General features: G+C 35.7%; 2 protein-coding genes across 2 annotated transcripts in view; one reads left to right on the top strand and one right to left on the bottom strand.

The window, feature by feature from the left end:
* Positions 1-16,287, top strand: part of LOC135841264 (nephrin-like) — a 1,354,679-nt gene that overhangs the window by 302,963 nt on the left and 1,035,429 nt on the right. The window lies entirely within an intron of this gene.
* Positions 1,619-3,872, bottom strand: LOC135841571 (tubulin monoglutamylase TTLL4-like). Its single transcript, XM_065358583.1, has 2 exons — positions 2,558-3,872; positions 1,619-2,309 (listed from the first exon to the last, which is right to left on the bottom strand). Exons 1-2 carry the CDS (start codon positions 3,535-3,537, stop codon positions 1,691-1,693), a joined length of 1,599 nt encoding a protein of 532 aa, XP_065214655.1. The 5' UTR covers positions 3,538-3,872; the 3' UTR covers positions 1,619-1,690.

Here is a 16,287-nt window from a genome sequence, read left to right as displayed (position 1 = left end):
ACAAAATTCTATCAAATTGGAGTTGTAAAGCTAAAATTTATTCTAAAAACTAATTTCAATACGCTACGAAGTACTGCAGGTGAATTTCAAGTCGTTTTGGAGCCTCCAACGACTTTTTGAAAATTCCTGAAACCTCCAGCAAATTTTGAAACTTTTAATTTTCACAAAATTCTACACTCCAATTTTAACACCCTCTGAAGACGACTTCAGGTGGGTTCAAGTCATTTTAGGGCCTCCAGCGACTTTTTTAAAAATTACTGGAGCCTCCAGCAGATTTTTGAAACTTGGAATTTCCCCAACATTAATTTATCAAATGGAGTTGGCAAGCTGAAATTCACTTCGCAGACTACATGGTGGTTTTAAATCGTTTTGAAGCTTCCAGCTACTTTTAGGAAATTTCAATTTCACAAAAAAAACGTCATACAACCTTTCAAAAAGTCGCTGGAAGCTCCAAAATGACTTGAAATCCATCAGCAGTCAACTTCGTAGCGTATTGAAATTAGTTTGCAGAATGAATTTCGACTCTCCATCTTAGTTTGATGATATTTTGGGAAAATTTCAAGTTTCAAAAATCTGATGGAGGCTCCAGTAATTTTCAAAAAAGTCGCTGGAGGCCCTAAAATTACTTGAACCCACCTGAAGTCGTCTTCAGAGAGTGTTAGAATTGGGGTGTAGAGTAAATTTCAGCTTTCCATCTCCATTATGAAATTTTGCAAAAATTTAAAGTTTCTAAAACTTGCTGGAGGCTTCGGGAATTTTCAAAAAGTCGCTGGAGGATCCAAAACGACTTGAAATTCACCTGCAGTACTTCGTAGCGTATTGAAATTAGTTTTTAGAATAAATTTTAGCTTTACAACTCCAATTTGATAGAATTTTGTGGGAATTTCGAGTTTCAAAAATCTGCTGGAGGCTCCAGAACTGCTCCAAACGCGTTGAAACCGTTTCCAATCGATTTGGCATGTCGAAAATAGGGTATATCCCAAATTTCAGCTTTCTTGGTCAATTTGGTGAAATTTTGATTTTTTCCCTCATTTTTGGCCTAAATTCGATTTTCAAAAATTCACCAAAAATCGAAAAACGCACTTTAGCACTTGAAATTTTGACAGGTGATAAATTTTTGCATGATCTTTCGATCTACCTACCTTTGTAAAGTTTGAAAAAGTTCGTGTAAGTCCTATGTTGAAACGCAAAATCTGCGATTTCGGCTGACCTGTCAATCAAAATGGCCGCCATTTTTGTAAGTAAGGCCAACTTTTTTTTGGCAAGTTTGCTTTAAAATGTTCCTTAGGACGTCCCTTTTAAGAAAAAAGTTGTCCCGGAGGATCGGCGGGGGGGGGGGTGCAATTACTCCTATTGTCATTATGCCGGACTAAAGATGTAGGCACATTAATAGGAAAAAAATTGAATTATTGAAAATTTGTATAAAAAAATTATTTTGGTGTATTTGTGTGGTTATTTGTGAACTGTAGATTTACCTACGATTTTGGCAGGTAGGTACCTACTTATTCATGTTGAAAATCTGCAATGTAACTACATAAGTTCCTAAATATTATGATTCATTTTCGAACAAGTAGCCTGAAAATAAATTTCAACCAAACCGGACGTATAGTAAACAAAATCACCATATTAACAAATTTATTCGCTATACCAAATACGACATACTTATACGTACAAACAAATTTACATCTGGTTAAAAAACATGCGGCGCGCTATTAACACGTGCAACTTTCAAATGTTGCTCTTTTTCGCAATAGGTTTTCAGCAGATTCCTGCCTTCTTCTCGATCTATATGATATTTCGTTTCCCAAGCGTCGAGTAGTAAATTATAATAGCTTACTTTTTTGAAATATTTAAAATACTTGTGACTATCCGGCGTTGGGAATACTTTGATGAACGATCCGATCTGCGTTAGTTCGTCTTCGTACGCGATCAGTATTCTGACATCTTCGGGTGTCAAGTCTTCCAGAATCTTGTTGAGGTAATCGTTTCGTCGCTTGGGTTCGGCGAATGAGTAATGTTTGTATTTTTCGTGATTCGAAACGGTCACCGAGTAGATTCGACTGTCTAACCAGATTCGATCGTTGGTACTTGCGCCTAGATCTAAAGCTACTTCTTTTTCCGAGTATTTCTTGCTGACTGGGATATGGAATCCGACGATGTTTAGAACGTTCAGAACTAATGGCACTTTTACAGCTATGTCGAGTTTTGATGACGAATGCAGCGATGGTGAAATGTTTACTTCGAGGAGCCACGGTTTTAGGTTCTTGTCTAGCAGCACGTCGAAACCGAACAGTTCGAAGGCGTTGTACCTGGAACCGATTGAAAAACCACAAGATTATTGACGTTGAAAAATTCCATAATTGATTAGAATAATTAATTCTAGAGAATGAGAAGATTTTGTAAACATTGATTGAAAATGGTCTCGGATCAGTCACTAAAGATCAAAAGATTACTAAAAGATGGTAAAAAATCTAACTTTTTGCAGAACAGTGTTGCCTTTTCGATGATCATAAAAGAGAAAAATAATTAATAAGATGGCTGAGAAATAATCACGTACCTGGATTTCAAATTCTGACTGGCAGATTTACTAATCGGTTCTTCGACGCTGATCATTGTTTTAACGACCAACTCGATGAGATCTTCTTTCAGCTTACCAGTATCGATGTTCTGTTCGTCCAGATACTTCCATAATGTGTTTAAAGTCCATTTATGACCTTTTCGAGCATGCACGTCGGAATTAGCTTGGTATTTCTTATTCTCCTTGTTGATACTGTAATTGGTCAAGTGCATAAAATGATTATCCAAGTTTCGAAAATTGAACGAGTACTTAACGGAGGCGAATCTAGCCAAACCGTTATCGTACAAATACACTCGAAGAGGATCGATCGACGTGATCAAAACGTACAGTCTCATATCGAATTTAGTATCGTTGATCAAGTAAGGATCGTGAATATATTTCTGCGCAACGTAATTTTCATTCTTCGGTATTTGTTTTAGTTTACTGACGATTTTAATTCCTTCGCCACGATAGCTCGCCGGAGGCTTCAAAATATAGCACTGATCTTTGGCGCCATTTTCCCATTGCATACGAAACGTTTTCTTCTCTTCGGGCAGGACGAACGAAGGAGGCGCGATGTCGAATTTCCTATCGCCGTATCTTTGTTTCATTTGCTTGATGTTCTTCCACAGCGAGTCTTTCCTTCCGACGTGGTACGTGCTGGGAAAATGATTGAATTTCTGATGTTCGTGCAGCTTCGGGTAATCGGTGTTTCGCATTTGGTTTCCCCACAGGCCGCTCCAACATCGGCATTCGTCGAGTAAGCGGAATCCGGTGCTTCGGACGACTCGACGAACAATTTCTGGCGTTATCGAGCTATTTTTCCATCTTATCAGAGACTGAATCGGTAACGGAAACGGTTTAATGGGCGCGTACGAGAAACGTATGTAAGGAGGTACGTTCGGAAAAAGACTGTGTCTTATGCCGGGATGTTCGAATTCTTTTTTTTCATCCAAAAAGTCTATATCAAAGTCTAACATATCTCAGGTGCGGCTGTTTTACCAAATTTTTCAATTTGGTTCGAGAGTTTTGGTATTTAGCATGGAAAACTCGCTCTCTAGGCTACCGAAAGTTGCAGGCGTAAAAACTGTTTCAATTACCATCCGATGATGAGGAAGGAAAAAACCATATTCTATGGTAATTTTAATAACAACGTGTGAGCTATACCTACCGATTCGAATTTATACGCCTGGGTACGTAGTGAACGCAAGTGCGATATCATGTGCAGCGGATTCAATGTTGCTTGGCAACTTGAGTTTTGTTCGCTCCCCTCAGCTCCAAGAAGATGGAAATTTTGGACGAACTCCCGAAACTATCTATGGTAGCTCTTCGAAGAACTTCGTTTGCCCTCTTGGAGTTGTGATACAGTTTATTGCGATTTGCCAAAAATTGAAATTTTGTACTTATTGAATTTCATTTCAATGTTTATTATTCAATTCCCCAGATTTCAAATCAATCGGTTCAAAACAGACAACGTAATATGAGAGCTGCTAGGGCTTCTTTTTCAGTTTGAGAATAGGGTCTTTCTACACTCAAGGCTAGCATATCGGCCATGACCATGGTAGGAAGATCTGGATTAAATAAGCTCACGCAAGTACATACCTATAGTCCGGCATATGACAATAGGAGTAATTGCACCCCCCTAAAACGACGTGTTTGAGATCGGTGGGTACACCCATTCCAAAGTATAGGCTTCATAGTATATGAATCGACAAAAAAATTTTTTTTGATATTTTCTGACTTTTTCCATGAAAACGCGATTATCTCAAAAAAAAGTTTTCCGACATATGGTATGGTATCGCTGGCCGCGTCACAAATGGAGATGGAAAGCTGAAATTTACTCTACACTCCAATATTAACACCCTCAGAAGACGACTTTAGGTGGGTTCAAGTAATTTTAGGGCCTCCAGCGATTTTTTTTGAAAATTACTGGAGCCTCTAGCAGATTTTTGGAACTTTAAATTTTCACAACATTTCATCAAATGGAGATAGAAAGCTGAAATTTTAACACCCTCTGAAGACGACTTTAGGTGGGTTCAAGTAATTTTAGAGCCTCCAGCGATTTTTTTTGAAAATTACTGGAGCCTCCAGTAGATTTTTGAAACTTAAAATTTCCCCAACATTAATTTATCAAATGGAGTTGGCAAGCTGAAATTTACTTCGCAGACTACATGGTGGTTTCAAATGGTTTTGAAGCTTCCAGCAACTTTTAGGAAATTTCAATTTTCCAAAAAAACGTCATACAACCTTTCAAAAAGTTGCTGGAGGCTCCAAAAAGACTTGAAGTTCACCAGCAGTCAACTTCGTAGCGTATTGAAATTAGTGTGCAGAACGAATTTCGACTCTCCATCTTGGTTTGATAACATTTTGGGGAAATTTCAAGTTTCAAAAATCTACTGGAGGCTCCAGTAATTTTCAAAAAAGTCGTTGAAGGCTCTAAAATGACTTGAAATCCACCAGAAGTCGTTTTCAGAGGGTGTTAAAATTGGAGTGTAGAGTAAATGTCAGCTTTCCATCTCTATTTGATGAAATTTTGTGAAAATTTAAAGTTTCAAAAATCTGCTGGAGGCTTCAGGAATTTTCAAAAAGTCGCTGGAGGCTCCAAAACAACTTGAAATTCACCTGCAGTACTTCGTAGCGTATTGAAATTAGTTTTTAGAATGAATTTTAGCTTTACAACTCCAATTTGATGGAATTGTGTGGGAATTTCGAGTTTCAAAAATCTGCTGGAGGCTCCAGAACTGCTCAAAACGGGTCGAAACCATTTCCAATCGATTTGGCATGTCGAAAATAGGGTATATCCCAAATTTTAGCTTTCTTGGTCAATTTGGTAAAATGTTGATTGTTTCCCTCATTTTTGGCCTAAATTCGATTTTCAAAAATTCACCAAAAATCGAAAAACGCACTTTAGCACTTGAAATTTGGACAGGTGATAAATTTTTCCCTGATCTTTCGATCTACCTTTGTAAAGTTTGAAAAAGTTTGTGTAAGTCCTATGTTATAACGCAAAACCTGCGATTTCGGCTGACCTATCAATCAAAATGGCCGCCATTTTGTAAGTAAGGCCAACTTTTTTTTGGCAACTTTGCATTAAAATGTTCCTTAGGATGTCCCCTTTAAGAAAAATGTTGTCCCGGAGGATCGGCGGGGGGGGGGGTGCAATTACTCCTATTGTCATATGCCGGACTACTAGGTATCTGAATAAATTGCATCACTTACTACGCAAATTTACTGAAAATTACAAATAAGTATAACCATTCACCATATAGACCAGATTTTTTGATCAGCATCTGCGATTTTTTATATTTTGGCGAACTCAGACTGCCCTCACTAACACCAAGATTGTCTGATGTGTTTTATTCCTGATGGCTGGGTGTAATTTCACTTCCTGATGGAGCAATTCCAATGTTGAAATGAAGCACAAAAATTAGAAAGCTACCTACTGTATATCTCCTGTGTTTAGGTAATTTAATAAGTATAAAAATTCACCATAATCATTGAGCATTGAACTACTGGCACGTCTGCAGTATTTTTCTTCGCCAATCTCTCAATACCTGAACATTATTGTTTATTAATGTACCTATGAGTTATAATTTCATCAAAATACATACAAAACTTCGGTGTAAACGAGGAGTGCGTATAATGAATTTAAAATTTACCATGTTAAGTACTGTGAACAGTGCATCCACAGGTCCAAGTTTTGTAGTACAAATTCAATAGTAATTATTTTTGAAATTTCAACTTCATTTCATCAAAATCTACATTATTTTGTAAATGATTAGAACAGGATCTGCCAGTGCACCACTTACCTACTGCATAAATTACTGAAAATTACAAATAACTCACCATGAATTTCACTGTTGGATGAATTTTTTTATCTGCACCCTGCCGTCTCCTGCAGTCTTCTCATCATCCGTTATTTTTAATGGTTGAAAACATTGAATTTATTAACAGAAAAAGAGTGCACAACTTGACTTTGATTTGTAACAAGTAGGTATAAAAGGCAAAAATCAAATGGCATCGAGTTCTGGGGGGAAATGGTTGTTTATTTGCAGGGGGTTAAAAATTTAACATCTACATTATTATCGTTTGAACGACCTAGTAACTCTTGGTTAACGGGTTCCATGAATTTAGGATTTTGCTTAGATAAAAGAAAGTTCCATTTGAACTGAATTAAGTACTTGAGTTTTCTTCTTCTTTAAATCACTTATACTTGATATGATTGATTGTTCATCTTGCGATAAGTTGTATATCTCAAGGTCGTTTTCCCGCTCAATGAATTCAATTTTCGCGCAATCCCCTTCTCTGCTTGAGCCTGAAAACATAAGACCAATGTAAATTTACGTTCTTGGTCTGTCTACTAGCAAATTCGTCTAAAGGGTAAAGGAAAAATTTGAGTTTCAAACACGCTTGTTTCCTATATTATTTTTGATTTGAATGTTGTCATTTTATATTTTGGCCAACTCAGACTGCCCACACCAACACCAGGATCGTCTGTGTTTTCTTCCTGATGACTGGGAGTCATTTCACTTCTCCACAGAACAATTCCCATGTTTGAAATGAAGCACGAACGTTAGAAAACTACCTACTGTATCTCCTGTGTTGAGGAAGAAAATGCATCAAATTCGTCTATGAGTGGGACACATTTTTGTCCATTTTGTGTACCTATATAATATATATGTAAAACATTGGGCGAGTCTTTCAAAGACCCTCCGAACGTCGGTTTTGTCCATTGATTTATATTGAATGCGATCGCACCCATTTCACAGTAATGCTTCCGCCAACTGGCATGTCTACTGTCTACAATATTTAGGTACATATTAGGTAATAGGTACCTATATTAATTCTTCTTTACAAATTTTTTGATACCAGAACATTTTGATTTAATGTATGAGTTATTATAATATTACATCAAAATACAAAACATTCATATAAAAGAGGAGTAATAAACTAAAAACTTACTAAATTAACAAATGTTATACATGCAGTATTTACATGGGTCTGAAAAAATATGCTGCTGATAACATCTTAATTAAAGAATGGTTTATTCATAAATATTATATCTTATCTCAGAAAATACAATTTTGTAGAAAATGAAAACTCGGAGGGTTAGTTATTTTCAGGGATGAAAAGCCTTAAAATGAACTTTCAGTTTTTGGCTTTTGGCTTGAAATTGCAAAATTTCAAATTTGGACATCTCACTGATTTTTACAGCTTGCTGTCAGTGATGGCAAAACTTTTACATTCAGTTTCAGTTTCTCCTTTTTAGTTTCAGTTTTCCATCATGATTTGCTTTAGCCACACTTTCGGCTTCCAATAGCTTTTCCTTATTTTATATATAATAGCTTTCAGCTATATTTCATTAAGCTTTTAGCTTTAATGTAAGCTTTTTTGCGGACTCTTGGTAAAAAGCATAAACTTTTTGAGATTTCTGCATCAGATAGTAGGAAACATTCATTTCTTGGTATTAATTTTTTTTTCATTTCATCGGTATTTTTTTTCTTTTTCATTTTCTTGTTTATTCTGAATTCAGATAATTCAAATTTTTGCATAAAATCCTTTGAAAAAGTCCGGAAAATGATACTTTTGATTTGAAAAAATGAAGCTTGCAAACTTTTGGCTTAGTGTAGAAATAGCTGTCCGACTTTCGGCTTTAAGCTTTTGGCCAAGTTTTTATCCCTGGTCATTTTCCGCAAGAGATCATGTAGCAGTTTCTGAAATTGCCTACCTGCTTAGGAACTAGTTATGAGGTGGAGGAATTACAGGGTAAGTAATTTACCACTTCCGAATTTGTTTTGTAGTTTTCCAAGTGGAGCGCTAGTGGTGATAAGTGACAGGGATAGGATGAAAAGCTAGCCGAAAGCTTGAAGCCGATAGCTGAGCAGATTTTTGCACGAAGTCATCATTGAGCCAAAAGCTGAAAGTTTCATTTTTTTGGACTTTTTTTCAAAGGATTTTCAAATTTGAATATATGATGCGTTTTTCATCACAGGCTGTGACTTCGAGTAAGCCAGGTTTTGTTCGAATTTAACATCTGACAGCTTTGCTCGAAACAATAGAGTACCTATTGCAATCGAGAATCATAGAATCTGTCAGTGCACCACTTACTACATAAATTACCAAAAATTACAAATAACTCACCATTCTTCGTTCATGCTGGATTTCTTTATCTGCATCTGCGCCATTTTATACTTTGGTGAACTCAGCAGACTGCCCGCACTAAACCACGATTGTCTGTTTTCTTTCTCATTGCTGGGAGTAATCACTACCGGATGGAGCGATTTCCACGTTTAAATGAAGAACGAACGTTGGAAAACTACTTACTGTATCTCCTGTGTTGAGGAACTAAAAGTGTCTTATTGAGATTTCTGCATCAGAGGACTCTGATTGTTTAATTATGTAGATTACATTTTGATTTCTTAATTATTAGTCTAGTGATAGAGGAGAGCATCCATTTCTTGGTATTATTTTTTTGTTCATCTCATTAGATCGCATTAAAATAAAATTGAATGAAATTTTTTTTTATTTTTTTGCTTCTAAGTTTTGTAAAAAAGCCTTTGAAAAAACCCAAAAATTAAACTCTCGGCTTCGAAAAAATGAAGCGTGCAAATGTTTTTGGCTTGGTGCAGAAATCTGTCCGACTTTTTGTTCAAGCATCCCTGGTCATTTTTTCCCAAGAGATCATTAGCATTTCTGAAATTACCAACTTAAGAACTGGTTATGATGGGGGGGGGCGGTGGATTAGTGGTAATTACCCCGTTATTTACCATTCCCGGATTTGTAGTTTTCCAAGTGGAGCGCTGGTGGTGATATTTGACGGGGATGAAAAGCTTGTCAAAAGCTTGAAGCCGAAAAACGAGCAAAAGCTTCATTTTTTTGGCTTTTTCAAAATCCTTTTTTGCAAGTTCGAATTTATCTCTGAATTCAGAAAAAAAAAAAAAAAATTGAAATAAATTTTATTTGATTTTATTTTAATGCGATCTAATGAAATGGAAAAAAAGAAATTAATCTCAAGCAATGAATTGTGAAAGTAGAAAAATGCTGGTACAAAAAATTGAAAAATAATAAAAACTTCTCACCTATAAGTTCATTTGTTATCTCATACTCTTTACTTCATTCGAGAGATTAATTTTCACCCCTTCGAAATGTTCTCCACTGCTATTAATTATAAAATCAATGTGATCTAATCAGGCAATTAGAGTACTCTGATGCAGTTAACCTAATTATTAAGTATCTAATCAATCAAGATAATTTGCGCTGCACTCGCATATTGACGAATTTTGTCTATTATAATGTGAAATATTTGGTTAAATATACTTACAACTTGATGTTATGTGTGTCTCACATTTTTGAGCTTTACCAGACGTGACGTCATCTGCCTCGTATTGACGATCTGCTCCTGCTGGTCTGCTACATTTCTAAGTTTTTGCGCGAAACGCGAAAAAACTGCAATATAATCACTTCTCTCCTTCAGACGATCAGCTAACAGTATTTCTGATAAGCCGATCAACGATTAGTGTTTATAAATGCTTATAGGTAGCAATATTATTTTGGCGCCAAATTTGAAAAAGTAACCAGCAGTTGTTTACTTTTGGGATGATCAGAAATTTTATCAGCAATAAATTTATGAAATTTTCAGTTTATAGCCAATCAACAAACAGCATTTTGACATAACGGTAATCAGCAATTACTGTTCATCAAAACCCAATTATTTGAAACTGATGTGGAATTCATTTTTAATATTTTGTTATTCGTGTAGGAATGATTTTATTTAGTTGAATGTTGTAATTTATGAGAAATTTATTTGACTTCATTTTAATAAAAGTAGTGAGTCTAGGTTCATTCTACTTTATAAATTAGGTACCTATAACACAGATCAGGAAATGAAAAATCAGCTCCCAGTTGATATTTAAAAGCAAACCTTAGCAACCAATACAACCATCAACCAATATGGTGAAAGCAAATGCAAGAACTATCTTGCAATCAGCGAATATTATAGCTGATGGCTTGTTTTTTACCATGTGGCAGTTTTTTTCCTACGTGTTGTTTAATGAAGTGTAGTTGAAAGCTGTTATATAGAAAATAATATTTGGGAAAGTGGAAGCCGAAAGTTTGACTAAAAGCGAACCATAAAAATGGAGATTGACGAAAGCCGAAAAACCAAAAGTTTTATGCAATGGTTTTATGTAATTTTAAAATTTTGAGTCAAAAGCCAGTTTCATCATTTTAATGACTCTTGAAGTCAATTTTTCAACAGACATGCTCTCTCGATCTGGCTTGGTCTGATTGGAATTAGACAATGTGAGGTTAAAAAATTCCCTTGTTAGATCAGATTTTGATGATTGGTGGAAAAAATCAAAGCCTCGTCATTGGAGGCTCCAGATGGGATGAAAATGATATGAAATCTACATTGTTCAAACTATACTCCTATGTGATTTGTGTTTCAAAAAATTGAGATGTTGATTCAGCTAATGTACATTTGAAACATCGATTTTCAAGTCCGACAACTGGTTTCAACCAGTTTTTCTACATTCATTACTGTCTGTTGGAAATGTTTGTATCATGCTAAAAATATCATCATTCATCGAATCCTGATCAAATTGATTTGAAATCGTAACAGTTTTTATTTCGACCCTATGAACCAGTTTTGTTTTTGTGTCAACAGAGGAACTGGTTCTTGATCTTGATTAAATTTTTATAATTTTTTGACTGTCAGTTTGCATTCATTATCAATGCCAAGTGCGATAAATTTTCAATCAATTGTTTTTTTGGGGGGGGTGGGTGGATGGGGAAAGCAGTTGATCAATATGAGTAAAAAATTTTGAAAATTGAAAATCGCAATAAACGAAGAGCAAAAACACTCTTGCAATTAGCTAATAAGTAATAACAGTATTGAATATTTATAAGATCAACCCATACAACAATGACCATGCTAATTTCAATGTGAATGTCAACCCATCCACATCCGTCACTTTTGGATGCCACATGTCGATGTGAATTTCGACCCTGGTATCAGAAATAATGAGAAAATTTTTAGCTGGCTTTTGTATGGACAGAAGATTCCTACTAAATAATTAATTGATCACTTTTCCATCATATGTTGGAAAAAAACGTAGTCGATGTAAATGTAGACGTCGACAATTGTTGTGCGGGAAGAGAAGGATTCATCATGCTAAAAATATGATCGTTCATCGAATCATGATCGGATTGATTCGAACTACCCCATCCCATGAACCAGTTTTGTTTTTGTGCGAACCGAGGAACTGGTTCTTGTTCTTGATGCTTAGTTTTTGTAATTTTTTTATTGTTAGTTTGCATTCATTATCAATGCCAAAGGCGATATATTTTCATACAATTGAGTTTTTTGGGAGGGGTGATGGGGAGGGGACGCAGTGTAGATCAGTATGAGTAATAAATGTTGAAAATTGAAAATTGTAATAAACAAAGTGCAAAAATCTTCTTGCAATCAGCTAAGGGTTGTAGTGGGTCATTCCATGCCAAATCGGAGGATTCTTGCACGAGGGTTCTTCGATTTTTTTCAAAATCAGATCTTGTGTAGAGGTCATCAAACGATGACGAATGACGCAAACCGGACATTTTTTCGATTTTTTTTGACGGAGCTGTGGCGCTTCAAAGTTCTCCAAAATGGCCGAAAATGGAAAATTTCAGTTGCGAATTGCTCCAGTTGTACGTGGTATAGAATTTTGAACTTTTTTTCAAATTGTAGTACTTTGAGAGGGTAATCGACGAATTATGTCAAAATCAGTGTTGCCACTTTCTGAAACCTAAAAAACTCGATTTGAAAACTTATAATTTAAATATATCCACGATGTCCACCAGTAAAAATTCTGAAAAAATTCTCAGTTTTAGTCCTTTTTATGTAGAATAACATATCAAAAAATTGGAGGGGCATTTGTTTTCATTTTCGAGAAAAAAAAATTACAAGTTTTATTTTCATTGCAAAAGTACCATCAGAAACCTAAAAAATGAAAATTTTTGCATTTTTGAAATATTTTATCAATGTGTAGACGAATATGTGAAAAAAATCCCCCTCACCCCAATTTGTCAACGAATTGACATTTTTCGTGCTATAATTTTATTTTAAGAGTGAAATGTATTGAAAAAATGTGGTCGCCGTTAAAAAATTGGGGTGACGGGGATTTTTTTCACACATTCGCTCCTCTGGACGGACGTTAGGACAACCAGCGAATAAATTACCGTAATTTAACAGCCCTGTTTTGAACACTTTTTCGGACAATTTTTATAAAATTTTACAAAAATTTCATCATCTTTTTTGCCAATTTTCACTCATTACAAAATCATGATTTTCTCCAACTTTTGACGAATAATCTATTCTATTAACCGAACTTGCTAAAAATATGCATAAAGTGTGGTTTTTCAAAACGCAATTATTCAATTTTTTTCGAAAATAATTTTTTCACGCCATGTGGTTTGTGACGTCATAAGCGCACTGTTACGATTTCACAAAAAAACTGGATAGAACATTAATAGATAGGTAAATATGTATTTTAGGTGGGGATCTGTCTCAGATGGTGTATTATGACGTCATAAACCAAATAACGCGAAAAAATTGACTTGAATGCGTTTTGGAAAACCACGCTTCGTATGTAGATTGGCCAGTCAACTAGTCATATTAGGAACAAATTTTTTCGAATTTTTAAAAGCAAAATCATCACTATTTTCAAAGTTGCAGCAATTCTTGAAAATTTCGTAAATCATTCCTGGCAATTGAAATTTTAGTTAGAAGTGTGCAATTACAGGACTTGTACATTTACCTCACATGGTTTTTGGCTATACTTCGTGTTCACCTGTATTTCCGTCATCAATCGAAATATGTAGTTGATTGGGTAATTTGAGAAAGTGCTCAATTTCTCTCAAGTTATCATCTAAAAAAATATGACAATTTCGTAATCGTTTGCCTCGCAGCGTTATGCTGGATTATTTCGAAGCATGGTGCTTTCTTGCTTCCTTTTTGACTGTAATGCAATTAGGTTTCAAGTTACGTATCTATTTTCATCGAGATTGATTTTTCCAGACAGTGAGTCAACCAGGAGTGTTTAAAAAAAAAAAAAAAAAGAATCAGTTTGTTTCGTTTCATTTTTTCTCGAGGTGATCAAAAATTGACTAGGAAATGTCCAATGAGAAATGTTATTTTTGAGTCTATTTCGAGAAACGATCGTAATGATCGTGAAAAAATAAATTGATAATTTACTTATCTACATTGGCACGAAGTACGTTCCTTCTGAGCGAAAATGAATCGAAAGTTTGGACCCATAACTATGGATTCATCCTCTTGAATACTTTCAGGTGATGTCGATATAGATTCAAAGCTCCACCGTGCCAATATTTCGAATTTACACCAAATCGAGGCGACCAATTACACAGCCTAAAATTGGTCTACTAAAATGAAAATATCCATCTTTTCCCATTCACACGGCATACGGTATGGCTTATGGCGTGTGGCACGGTGCGTATTGATAAAATATAGATAAACGTCGACACCAGAATCGGGATTATTGGGTGATATACGATCGTAGATTCGGTAAGCCAACGAATAACGAACGCTAACAATCGGCAGACTTTTATGACGCATAATAAAATAACTAACCACCCTTTTCGTGTTCGAGTCGAGCGAAATTCGGACAGATTTTGATTTAAAACGCGCGACGACTACGACGACGACGATGCTTTAAAACTGTCAATTTTATCAACACGAGGAGGCAAGAAAATTACCGAAATGGGTACGACAACGACAACGAACGACGATGCGTAGCGAAAAGCCCCTATAGTCGATTTAATGAGAGGGGAGGGGACTGCTTCGAGGGTTTTTCCCGTGTCTCTTTTTTCCCTTTCCTTTCGGCTTTTTCTTCCGAGTTGTTATATGTAATAAAAACCGTTAAATAATTCATAAACGCGAAGCAAACCTCAAACCCCCCTTTCTCTCTCTCTTTGCCAAAGACTCGGTGTGACAAAATCGAAAATAATGGGCCAGTTTTAGACTTACGCAGGTTTTCGATGCGATGTCGCGGTTCATGTTGCTCTCTTATAGTACATTATATCGCTTAGTTAGAGTTAAGATTCAAGAATAGGAGTACACGAGGCTGTAAAACTTTCAAAAAGCGTATAAGTAGGTTGTTTGTTTTGTAAATTTTATAAAAACCTATCGAGCTTAGGTTTTTTACCCCCAATTTCGCCGGATTTAATTTAATTTAAAAGCGAAGCGAAATTTTCGAATTGATAGAATTTTTTCGCCTGCCTTTTCCTTTTTTTTTTTTTTTGTTGTTAATTTATCGAGTTTTTAAAAAAGTCAGGGGGAGGAGGGGGGTCAAATTTAACCCGGTATCGATTCCTGTTACCCCGGGAGGCTTTGTAGTGTTTCCAAAAGAAATACTGGCTCGTGTAACCTTGAATGTGTTTCCTCTCCTGCACTCCACCCTCTCTGGAATTGTAAGCATTTTACTAGACTAGCCTGAAGAAATTTTTCCTATTGGGAGTTTTTTGTTTTTGCGCCCCCGGTTTGAAGATATTTTTCTCTTTTATGCCGTCATATAGATGTAGGATTTCTTCCAGTGGAAGTAGCGTGTGATGATTAATTAGGAAAATGGGTCCGAATCGAATGATGAGGTCGAGATGGAGGTGTTTCTCAGTCTGTATCGTGAAAAGAAGACGCTTTTTTTTTGGTCATTTGTACAGACTATACCTACTCGTGGATATGTCGCTGTCGAGTTATGTTTTGGTTCGAGTGTTCGAGAAATTCTCAAAGTGGGATTTGAATGCCAAAAGGGAATCAAACGGTGACGCATTGCGGTCGAAAGCGTCAGATTTTTCTATATTCGACGTGTTAGTTTTTAAGCTTGAGAGACGTGCTTATTGATGAATGAACAGCAGAGCTGGGGAAACGAAGGGACAGTTGATGAAATTAAAACGCCAATGGATTGAATTTTTTTTGCTTTGGTTGTAATTGCAGAGCCGGACAACTTTTTTCTTGAGGGGGACATTTAAAGGAACATTTAAAAGCAAACTTGCCAAAAAAATTTGCTTTGTACTAACAAAACAGCGATCATTTTGTTTGACATGTTAGCCGAAATCGCAGTTTTGCTTTCAAAAATTGCACTCGCACGAAAGAATTATAGACAATTATTCCAAAAATCGAGACTGACAATAATTACTTACTTTTCTTTGTATCACGGAGCTCGTACATATTTCGGATTTTGGCGTGAGGCAACCTTGAGAAAACTCGAACGAAAAGAAAACGTTGGAGGTGAATTAAGTATTCCATTTACAGTAATTTGAGGAAGGTACCTACTGGGTGACTCAAAGAAGACGGGCTATTTTGTTTTTGGAATTTCTCAGAGACAACTAGACTACACTCTTCCGATCGTTTTACAAAATTTTTGAATACTTTTTCCAGTATATCGCGTAATCTTTGAAATTTCTTCGGAAATTCGAGATTTAATTTACGAAACGTTGAACTTAAAAGTTGATGAAAATCAAATTTAGGCCAAAAATGTGGAAAAAAATCAAAATTTCACTAAATTGACCTATAAAACTGAAATTTAGGATGTACCCTATTTTCGACCTGCCAAATCGATTGGTTGCGATTTCAAACCGGTTAAAGCAGTTCTGGAGCCTCCAGCAGATTTTTTAAACCTGAAATTTCCACAAAATTTCATCTAATTGAGTTGAAAATCCGAAATTCTTGCTTCATC

The sequence above is a fragment of the Planococcus citri genome, chromosome 3, assembly GCF_950023065.1.
Source record: "Planococcus citri chromosome 3, ihPlaCitr1.1, whole genome shotgun sequence".
NCBI lineage: Eukaryota > Metazoa > Arthropoda > Insecta > Hemiptera > Pseudococcidae > Planococcus > Planococcus citri.
The sequence above is the reverse complement of the archived record's forward strand: the minus strand, read 5'-3'. Positions and strand labels throughout refer to the sequence as shown.

Coding starts and splice junctions, on each gene's coding strand:
- LOC135841571 (XM_065358583.1), bottom strand. CDS start 3,537: ATGTTAGACTTTGATATAGACTTTTTGGATGAAAAAAAAGAATTCGAA. Junction 2,310..2,557: donor AGTCAGAATTTGAAATCCAG/GTACGTGATTAT, acceptor AATCGGTTCCAG/GTACAACGCCTTCGAACTGT.